The sequence below is a fragment of the Callionymus lyra genome, chromosome 18 (genome assembly GCF_982586985.1).
Source record: "Callionymus lyra chromosome 18, fCalLyr1.hap1.1, whole genome shotgun sequence".
Classification (NCBI taxonomy): Eukaryota; Metazoa; Chordata; class Actinopteri; order Syngnathiformes; family Callionymidae; genus Callionymus; species Callionymus lyra.
The window spans coordinates 8483201-8495705 of NC_141835.1; the positions used below are offsets into that span (position 1 = coordinate 8483201).

A 12505-nucleotide genomic window follows, 5' to 3' on the forward strand; every position below is an offset into this window, starting at 1 on the left:
GTCATGCTATAGCATGATATTTTATGTCATGCTATAGCATGATATTTTAGGTCATACTATAGCATGATATTTTATGTCATGCTAGAGCATATCTTATGTCATGCTATAGCATGATATGCTATGTCATACTATAGCATGATATTTTATGTCATGCTATAGCATATCTTATGTCATACTATAGCATGATATTTTATATCATACTATAGCATGATATTTTATGTCATGCTATAGCATGATATTTTATGTCATGCTATAGCATGATATTTTATGTCATGCTATAGCATGATATTTTATGTCATGCTATAGCATGATATTTTAGGTCATACTATAGCATGATATTTTAGGTCATACTATAGCATGATATTTTATGTCATGCTATAGCATGATATTTTATGTCATGCAAAACATAATATTTTTGTCATGCAAAAATTTTTTATTTTCTGTCATGTTATAGCATTATATTTTAGGTCATACTACAGCATGACATTTTATGTCGTGCTATAGCATGATATGTTATGTCATACTATAGCATAATATTTTTTGTCATGCTATAGCATGGTATTTTATGTCATGTTATAGCATGATAATTTATGTCATGCTATAGCATGATATTTTATGTCATGTTATAGCAAGATATTTTATGTCATGTTATAGCATATTTTAGGTCATACTATAGCATGATATTTTATGTCATGCTATAGCATGATATCTTATGTCATGCTAAAGCATGAGATTGTATATCATGCTATAAAAAGGTATTTTATTTCATACTATAGCGTGATATTTTTGTCATGCAAAAACATGATATTTTATGTCATGCTATAGCATTATATTTAATTTCATAATAAAGCGTGATATTTTATGTCATGCTATATAACATAATATTTTATGTCATGCTAAAGCATGATATTTGATGTCATGCTATAAAAGGGTATTTTATGTCATGCTATAAAAAGGTATTTTATTTCATACTATAGCGTGATATTTTATGTCATGCTATAGCATTATATTTTATGTCATGCAAAAACATGATATTTTATGTCATTTTATAGCATGATATTTTATGTCATGCTATTTAAAGTAGTTTATGTCATACTATAACATGATATTTTATGTCATGCTATAGCATGATATTTCTTGTCATACTATAGCGTGATATTTTTGTCATGCAAAAACATGATATTTTATGTCATGCTATAGCATTATATTTTATTGTCATGCTATAGCATGATATTTTATGTCATGCTATAGCATGATATTTTATGTCATGCTATAGCATGATATTTTATGTCATGCTATAGCATGATATTTTATGTCGTTTTATAGCAAGATATTTTATGTAATGTTATAGCATGATATCTTATGTCATGCTATAGCATGATATTTTATGTCATGTTGTAGCATGATATTTTATGTCATGTTATAGCATGATATTTTATGTCATGTTATAGCATGAGATCTTATGTCATGCTATAAAAGGGTATTTTAGGTCATACTATAGCATGATATTTTATGTCATGCTATAGCATGATATTTCTTGTCATACTATAGCGTGATATTTTTGTCATGCAAAAACATGATATTTTATGTCATGCTATAGCATTATATTTTATGTCATGTTATAGCATGATATCTTATGTCTTGCTATAGCATGATATTGTATGTCATGTTATAGCATGATATTTTATGTCATGTTATAGCATGATATTTTATGTCATGTTATAGCAAGATATTTTATGTCATGTTATAGCATATTTTATGTCATGTTATAGCATGATATTTTATGTCATGTTATAGCATGATATCTTATGTCATGTTATAGCATGATATCTTATGTCATGCTATAAAAGGGTATTTTAGGTCATACTATAGCATGATATGTTATGTCATGCTATAGCATGATATTTTTGTCATGCAAAAACATGATATTTTATGTCATGCTATAGCATTATATTTTATTTCATACTAAAGCGTGATATTTTATGTCATGCTATAACATGATATTTTATGTCATGCTATAGCATTATATTTTATTTCATACTAAAGCGTGATATTTTATGTCATGTTATAGCATGATATTTTATGTCATGCAAAAACATGATATTTTATGTCATATTATAGCATGATATTTTATATCATGCAAAAACATGATATTTATGTCATTTTATAGCATGATATTGTATGTCATGCTATTAAAAGTAGTTTATGTCATACTATTACATGATATTTTATGTCATACTATAGCGTGATATTTTTGTCATGCAAAAACATGATATTTTATGTCATGCTATAGCATGATATTGTATGTCATGCTATTAAAAGTAGTTTATGTCATACTATTACATGATATTTCTTGTCATACTATAGCGTGATATTTTTGTCATGCAAAAACATGATATTTTATGTCATGCTATAGCATTATATTTTATTTCATACTAAAGCGTGATATTTTATATCATGCTATTAAAAGTAGTTTATGTCATACTATAACATGATATTTTATGTCATGCTATAGCATGATATTTCTTGTCATACTATAGCCTGATATTTTTGTCATGCAAAAACATGATATTTTATGTCATGCTATAGCATTATATTTTATGTCATGTTATAGCATGATATTTTATGTCATGCTATAGCATTATATTTTATTTCATACTAAAGCGTGATATTTTATGTCATGTTATAGCATGATATTTTATGTCATGCAAAAACATGATATTTTATGTCATATTATAGCATGATATTTTATGTCATGCAAAAACATGATATTTATGTCATTTTATACCATGATATTTTATGTCATGCTATTAAAAGTAGTTTGTCATACTATATATATATATATGATATGACCTCATGATTTCATGTTATGATTTCATGTTATGATCTCATGAATTCATTTTATGATCTCATGAGATCATAACATGAAATCATGATATTTATTTTGAAATCATAACATGAATTCATGAGATCATAACATGAAATCATGAGATCATAACATGAAATCATAAGATCATAACATGAAATCATAACATGAATTCATGAAATCATAAGATCATAACATGAAATCATAACATGAATTCATGAAATCATGAGATCATAACATGAAATCATGAGATCATAACATGAAATCATGAGATCATAACATGAATTCATGAGATCATAACATGAAATCATAAGATCATAACATGAAATCATGATATTTATTTCGAAATCATAACATGAATTCATGAGATCATAACATGAATTCACGAGATCATAACATGAAATCATGAGATCATAACATGAAATCATGAGATCATAACATGAATTCATGAGATCATAACATGAAATCATAAGATCATAACATGAATTCATGAGATCATAACATGAAATCATAAGATCATAACATGAAATCATGATATTTATTTCGAAATCATAACATGAATTCATGAGATCATAACATGAATTCATGAGATCATAACATGAAATCATAAGATCATAACATGAAATCATGATATTTATTTCGAAATCATAACATGAATTCATGAGATCATAACATGAATTCATGAGATCATAACATGAAATCATAAGATCATAACATGAAATCATGATATTTATTTCGAAATCATAACATGAATTCACGAGATCATAACATGAAATCATAAGATCATAACATGAAATCATGAGGTCATAACATGTCATGCTATAGCATGATATTTCTTGTCATACTATAGCATGATATTTTCTGTCATGTTATAGCATGATATTTTATGTCATGTTATAGCATGATATTTTTGTCATGCAAAAACATGATATTTTATGTCATGCTATAGCATGATATTTCTTGTCATACTATAGCATGATATTTTTGTCATGCAAAAACATGATATTTTATGTCATGCTATAGCATGATATTGTATGTCATGCTATTAAAAGTAGTTTATGTCATACTATTACATGATATTTCTTGTCATACTATAGCGTGATATTTTTGTCATGCAAAAACATGATATTTTATGTCATGCTATAGCATTATATTTTATTTCATACTAAAGCGTGATATTTTATATCATGCTATTAAAAGTAGTTTATGTCATACTATAACATGATATTTTATGTCATGCTATAGCATGATATTTCTTGTCATACTATAGCCTGATATTTTTGTCATGCAAAAACATGATATTTTATGTCATGCTATAGCATTATATTTTATGTCATGTTATAGCATGATATTTTATGTCATGCTATAGCATTATATTTTATTTCATACTAAAGCGTGATATTTTATGTCATGTTATAGCATGATATTTTATGTCATGCAAAAACATGATATTTTATGTCATATTATAGCATGATATTTTATGTCATGCAAAAACATGATATTTATGTCATTTTATAGCATGATATTTTATGTCATGCTATTAAAAGTAGTTTATGTCATACTATATATATATATATGATATGACCTCATGATTTCATGTTATGATCTTATGATTTCATGAATTCATGTTATGATCTCATGAATTCATGTTATGAATTCATGTTATGATCTCATGAATTCATTTTATGATCTCATGAGATCATAACATGAAATCATGATATTTATTTTGAAATCATAACATGAATTCATGAGATCATAACATGAAATCATGAGATCATAACATGAAATCATGATATTTATTTTGAAATCATAACATGAATTCATGAGATCATAACATGAAATCATGAGATCATAACATGAAATCATAAGATCATAACATGAAATCATAACATGAAATCATGATATTTATTTTGAAATCATAACATGAATTCATGAGATCATAACATGAAATCATGAGATCATAACATGAAATCATAAGATCATAACATGAAATCATAACATGAATTCATGAAATCATAAGATCATAACATGAAATCATAACATGAATTCATGAAATCATAAGATCATAACATGAAATCATGAGATCATAACATGAAATCATGAGATCATAACATGAATTCATGAGATCATAACATGAATTCATGAGATCATAACATGAAATCATAAGATCATAACATGAAATCATGATATTTATTTCGAAATCATAACATGAATTCATGAGATCATAACATGAATTCACGAGATCATAACATGAAATCATGAGATCATAACATGAAATCATGAGATCATAACATGAATTCATGAGATCATAACATGAAATCATAAGATCATAACATGAATTCATGAGATCATAACATGAAATCATAAGATCATAACATGAAATCATGATATTTATTTCGAAATCATAACATGAATTCATGAGATCATAACATGAATTCATGAGATCATAACATGAAATCATAAGATCATAACATGAAATCATGATATTTATTTCGAAATCATAACATGAATTCACGAGATCATAACATGAAATCATAAGATCATAACATGAAATCATGAGGTCATAACATGTCATGCTATAGCATGATATTTCTTGTCATACTATAGCATGATATTTTCTGTCATGTTATAGCATGATATTTTATGTCATGTTATAGCATGATATTTTTGTCATGCAAAAACATGATATTTTATGTCATGCTATAGCATGATATTTCTTGTCATACTATAGCATGATATTTTTGTCATGCAAAAACATGATATTTTATGTCATGCTATAGCATGATATTGTATGTCATGCTATTAAAAGTAGTTTATGTTATACTATTACATGATATTTCTTGTCATACTATAGCGTGATATTTTTGTCATGCAAAAACATGATATTTTATGTCATGCTATAGCATTATATTTTATTTCATACTAAAGCGTGATATTTTATATCATGCTATTAAAAGTAGTTTATGTCATACTATAACATGATATTTTATGTCATGCTATAGCATGATATTTCTTGTCATACTATAGCCTGATATTTTTGTCATGCAAAAACATGATATTTTATGTCATGCTATAGCATTATATTTTATGTCATGTTATAGCATGATATTTTATGTTAAGCTATAGCATTATATTTTATTTCATACTAAAGCGTGATATTTTATGTCATGTTATAGCATGATATTTTATGTCATGCAAAAACATGATATTTTATGTCATATTATAGCATGATATTTTATGTCATGCAAAAACATGATATTTATGTCATTTTATAGCATGATATTTTATGTCATGCTATTAAAAGTAGTTTATGTCATACTATATATATATATATGATATGACCTCATGATTTCATGTTATGATCTTATGATTTCATGAATTCATGTTATGATCTCATGAATTCATGTTATGAATTCATGTTATGATCTCATGAATTCATTTTATGATCTCATGAGATCATAACATGAAATCATGATATTTATTTTGAAATCATAACATGAATTCATGAGATCATAACATGAAATCATGAGATCATAACATGAAATCATAAGATCATAACATGAAATCATAACATGAATTCATGAAATCATAAGATCATAACATGAAATCATAACATGAATTCATGAAATCATAAGATCATAACATGAATTCATGAGATCATAACATGAATTCATGAGATCATAACATGAAATCATAAGATCATAACATGAAATCATGATATTTATTTCGAAATCATAACATGAATTCATGAGATCATAACATGAATTCACGAGATCATAACATGAAATCATAAGATCATAACATGAAATCATGAGGTCATAACATGTCATGCTATAGCATGGTTTTTTTATGTCATGCTATAAAAAGGTATTTTATGTCATACTATAGCGTGATATTTTATGTCACGCAAAAACATGATATTTAATTCTCATGCTATAGCATTAATATTTTGTCATGCTATAGCTGCTTTAGATTATACCTGTATATTAAAACTCAAAGTATTTTTAATGCACTTAAACTTTAGTTAATAAATTCAATTAATACTGAAAATATACTTCCAAGTTCATCAAATGCATCACTTTAAACAAAAACACACTGAAATTGTTTCACTAAATATGTAAAGAATATTTGAAGTCTATTAAGATTGACATGAATTCATGTTGTGATTTCAAAATAAATCTCATGATTTCATGTTGCGATCATAACATAAAATCATGATATTTATTTTGAAATCACAACATGAATTCATGAGATCATAACATGAAATCATGATATTTATTTTGAAATCATAACATGAATTCATGAGATCATAACATGAAATCACGAGATCATAACATGACATGAAATCATGAGATCATAACATGAATTCATGAGATCATAACATGAAATCATAAGATCATAACATGAATTCATGAGAAAATAACGTGAAATCATAAGATCATAACATGAAATCATAAAATCATAACATGAATTCATGAGATCATAACATGAAATCATAAGATCATAACATGAAATCATGAGATTTATTTTGAAATCACAACATGAATTCATGAGATCATAACATGAAATCACGAGATCATAACATGAAATCATAAGATCATAACATGAAATCATGAGGTCATAACATGTCATGCTATAGCATGGTATTTTATGTCATGCTATAAAAAGGTATTTTATGTCATACTATAGCGTGATATTTTATGTCACGCAAAAACATGATATTTAATGTCATGCTATAGCATTAATATTTTGTCATGCTATAGCTGCTTTACATTATACCTGTATATTAAAACTCAAAGTATTTTTAATGCACTTAAACTTTAGTTAATAAATTCAATTAATGAAAATATACTTCAAGTTCACTAAATGACGCACTTTAAACGAAAACTCACTGAAATTGTTTCTCTAAATATGTAAAGAATATTTGAAGTGTATTAAGATTGTACATTAAATATACTGAAATATATTTACGATATACTCAAGGTAGGCAAACTTGATGCTAACCTAATTAAATGCTAATGAAACAGCTTGTACTGCTAATGCTAACGCTAATACAGTCTATTTCACTCAAAATGTAAATTTAGCAACGATGCTAATGGTCATAATGTTAATTTAAAACATACAGATGGAAAGTCCTCAAAATAGCTAATGCTAGCTACAACTGAAATGAACATTATTAGGCGTTTCCATGGCGATATTCATAATTTACCTTGAGAACAACTTGTTCTAAAATAACACCTACAACACCCGTGCCTTGCTCATGAGCCTCGTGATTGGAGATAAAAAGGATCCGATTCCCTGGTCGATATCAGAAAACATTATCGCCATCAGAAGCAGCCGGCGCCGCTTCCTGCCAGCGCGGCAGATGGCGAGCCAGGGTCGCCTCGCCAGCAGGAGAAGTCGCTCACTTTCCATGATTGGTGGGCGTTAATCTGCGACTACAACCAGATTTCGGCGCGAGTACACGGCAGATTAAGAAAAACTGGACTTCAAATTTGGCAGCGAGAAACAATCCAGTGTTTGTCAGCGAACGTGGAAAAAGAAGAAAAACATTTTTTTAATTTAAACTTAATCCTTTTTTTAGAGCCCGACAAGTTCCATTACTCAGTTAGCATCTTTAGCATGTTTTTACACGACGACAAGAGTAATATTCTCCCTTTTTGTATATTTGTCTCAGATTTATATTCATATTTAATATCCTAGATAAGTAATGGCGACTTAATTTTGCAGTAAAACTCTTCCATTTTTCATTTAAAAACTTTACTTGACTGAAGAAAAATGCTAATAAGCAAAGATGATAAAATGCTAACGGTGGTGGTGACAGTATAATTAAGAAATATATATATATATATGTGACCTTCAGGGAATTATGTTAAAATGTTTTGATTGTTACTAGCTAGCCGGCTAACTTTGTTATCACTGGTCACCCAGGTTACGACACCGCGTACACAATCAACGCCAACGGCTAACTCTAAATTCCTGCTATTACTTAATGAAAATAACTAAAGCAATGTTTTTGTTGGTACGTGACCATTTTTACTACAAAAAATTCAAGTCCGCAATACTTTTTCGGTCCAGGGCACTTCCTGCGGGATGATGTCACATCCTGCAAACGTAAATGTCTTTTTTAAAAGCTTTTTGAGAGAACGAAACTTTAGACGATTGAAGAGCAGTTTTTACATTAAAAGTTTATATCCACAAATAGATGCTTTTATATATTATTTTTAAGTTTTTAAAAGTTGCATGTGACAAGGTTTAGCCAATGAGCAGCGTCGTCACAATAGTCGGGCGAACAGAAATGTTACTTGCACCGTAATTGTTTTAAAAAATACAAACATAAAAATTAGCAACTTGAGTTATCAGTCTAAAATATAGATTTCGGCAAAGTTATCATGATTTGGGGGACAAAATAAGAGTTAAGCTAACTTGATAGCTAAAAATTTAGAAGCATGCTAACAATATTAGCATTTTGAATCTGAGCTACTTTTTCGAAGGTGCTTTAAGCTAGCTTAGATATTAGCATTTTTAGATAAAATAAAGTTTATCCATCTAAAAACGCTAATATCATAGCTAGCTAAAAGCACCTTAGATTCAAAATGCTAACGTTTTTAGCATACTTCTTAAGTAAAGTGCAGTAAAACACATTTATATATTAGTGCTAAGCTAGCTTTAAAGCTAGCAACACTAAAAACACTCATGTAGCTTTACAGCTAGTTTGGCTAACACGCATTAGCAGCACGTGTTCGGCTCGAGCCTCTCGTCACGACCACGACCCACTTCTGTCAAACCGGCGAATCCTCGGGAGACGTTTGCTCCCGGTAGCGTGACAGCTAATCAGGAAGTGGCGGGAATTCTTCGCCCGGGGAACGGCGGCGAAGATAAGACGCTTAGCTGCGCGACATGTCATCGTCGCACCTGCAGCTCAACCAAGACTTTGAAGCGTCACTTTCTTTCAGATTCACAGATACAAACTTTTTATTCATAAAAACGATTCCAGAAGAAAAGAAGCGTTTTCACATTCATTGGTTTTTCTAGCGTCCAGCGGGAAAAAAAAAATCTTTAAGAACCAACATTTACAAAAATATCAGTTTCTCCTGTCGTCAAGTATAAAGTTGTAAAAATGTACAAACAAGAGATAAAAAAAAAGAAAAGATTTTCATGATCGCGGCAGAAACGAATGAAGACTTGAACTGTTAAGACTTTTTAATACAATTTTTAGGGTTTTTTAAAGCTTTTATTTAATTCATTTGCTATTTAAGGCAATTTTATGTAATGTTTTAAAAAAAAAAGTACTATTTTTGAATAAAATAATATTATCTTATAATAAGAATTAAAAAGTCGGTAAAACATAGATTTATTCAGAAAAGTGCGTCATTTACCGTAATGGCTTGAATAGACCAGCAGCAATTTATCTTTTAATTTTAATAATAATGTCACTTGTAAAAGTTTAACCACTTGTCCCGTCTATTAAATGCAATACGGTAAATAAATGAAGTCAAGAAACTGCAAATCAACAATCCAGCTTTGTTTACCGTAATGCTCTGAATAGAGGAGAAACGAGTGTTGTTCAAATTTGGCAGCGAAATTAAACTCATTTTTAAAAATTAGTTTAAAACATTATTTTTAGCAGATCTTCGCTGATATATATTTATCCTTATAGTTTTGCAACATAAAAACTTTAACGACTTATAATTGAACAATTAATTTAGTTGTCCATATAAACCGAGGGTTACGGTAAATTTGACTTAATAAACTCAAGAGTTAAATTAATAAAAGAGTTAAATTTAATGTCTTTAAATCAACTTTAGTTCAAAAACAGTTGAAATCTTCGTCTCTGCAACAGTCACACCTGAAGGATCAGTCGCCGACAAAAGCGACTAAACTGATAAAAAAAAAAACGTAATTTTTTGTTGTTTTTTTTGCATCCGTCTTTTAAATGTGAAGCTTTTAATGTTTCAAGCATTAACCCGAAGAATATACACTATGAATAAATTAAAAACTGTACAAAAGGTTCAGGCAGACAGTGTTAGTGCAGGAGACCTCGCGTCAGGAAGGCACAGGAGTCACTTCATCACTGTCCGGTACTTGGCTGCGCTAAAAAGTTTTCATTGTAGCCGTCGCTACAGTGATGGGTTGCCAAATAGCTAGCTGGCTAGCTGGCTAGCTAAGACGCCGACCCGCCGGCCGCCGAGCTAGCTGGATGGCTAGCTAAGACGCCGGCCGCCGAGCTAGCTGGATGGCTAGCTAAGACGCCGGCCACCGAGCTAGCTGGCTGGCTGGCTAGCTAAGACGCCGACCCGCCGGCCGCCGAGCTAGCTGGCTGGCTAGCTAAGACTTCGACCCGCCAGCGGCGGCCGCCTGCTCGTAGAAACAGTCTTCGTTGACCACGGAGGTCAAACTCTGGACGCTGAACTCTCGCTCCAGCAGGTCGTTCAGGTCCACGGCGGCCTCCCCGGCCCGGCCGTCCAGGGACTTGCTGTGCTCCTTCATGTCCGACAGCGCCCCCTGGCTGCGCCTCTGGTTGCCGCCCTTCTTCCTGACGGTGCTGAAGTGACCTCGCCTCAGCCTGGGGGTGTCGTCGTCGTCGTCGTCGCCCTCGGGCTCCACTCGGGGCGCCACCGGGTCGTCCGAGAGCTTCAGCTGCAGCAGCTGCGCGTCAATGCTGCTGGTGGGGGAACCTTTGGTTCCGCCGCCGCCCGTCGCCGTCGTGGTCTCGCTGAAGCCGTCGTCGTCCTCGTCGCTCAGGATGTCCGACTCCTTCATGGACGGGGGGTGGGCGGCGCCGGCGTGGGACGGCGGAGGCGCCGCCCCGGACAGACTGAAGGTGCCGCTGCTGAGGCTGCTCTCGTCGGAATCCACCCCGGGTTTGGAACCAGAGACGGTAGGAGCGGGAAGATCCGCCAGAGGAGGCTTACTGAGCCAGGAGACCCTGGAGGAACCTGGAGAGGACGGAGAGTCAGTGAGACCGCAGTACCTTCACCCGAGGCCAGAGGGCAGTGTCGAGCACGGACAAAGAAGAAGTCCAGGTCCTTCATCTAAATAGTGTTTTTATGTTTTTGTGTGAAGGCCCCTAGTAGTGTGTGTGCGTCTAGTGTTGTGTAGTCGCGTAGACTCACCCAGTCTAGTCTTGTGTAGCGGGGCGAGTCTCTCTTTACACCCCAGAGTGCCGTCGCTCCTCGTGTTCCTCCGGGCGTTCTCGCGCAGGATGGAGCGAATGACCTTGATGACGGTGACCTTGCTCTCGGGGACGCTGGGGAAGGACACGCGGGGCTAACGTTAGCATACGAACCCGCAGCTACATGTAGACCCAACACACACACACACACACATACACACACACAACTGTGTGACTGTTCCGCTCTTTGTGTGCGTTTTTTGTCTCCTATACTTAACAAAATGTGCGTCTTTTGTTCCACGAAATGTGTGTTTTCATGAATGTGTTGAACTTGGAAATGTGTGCGCTTCTGTTCCATTTGTGTGCGTGTGAAAATATGAGTGCTATACTTTATGTGTGTTTCTGTGTACGACACTTGAAATAGTGTGCGTCTTGTGTATTGAGAATGTGTGCGTTTCTGTGTTTGTTTCTGTGTACTATACTTGAAATAGTGTGTGTCTTTTGTGCTTGAGAATGTGTGCGTT

The 12505-nt window shown here is 32.0% G+C and overlaps 1 protein-coding gene across 3 annotated transcripts in view; it reads right to left on the bottom strand.

The window, feature by feature from the left end:
• Positions 1-9823: 9823 nt before the first annotated feature.
• The window catches only part of tiam2a (TIAM Rac1 associated GEF 2a), an 85891-nt gene continuing 83209 nt past the window's right edge, over positions 9824-12505 (bottom strand). For 2 of the 3 annotated variants that reach the window (XM_087780346.1, XM_087780345.1), the window contains 2 exons: positions 11983-12116; positions 9824-11805 (listed from right to left, as the gene is read on the bottom strand). In XM_087780346.1, coding sequence (XP_087636472.1) covers positions 11195-11805; positions 11983-12116 — 745 coding nt within the window. In that variant the 3' untranslated portion in view covers positions 9824-11194. The remainder of the gene's footprint in view (positions 11806-11982; positions 12117-12505) is intronic. The other variant, XR_015709300.1, reaches the window with a different exon arrangement.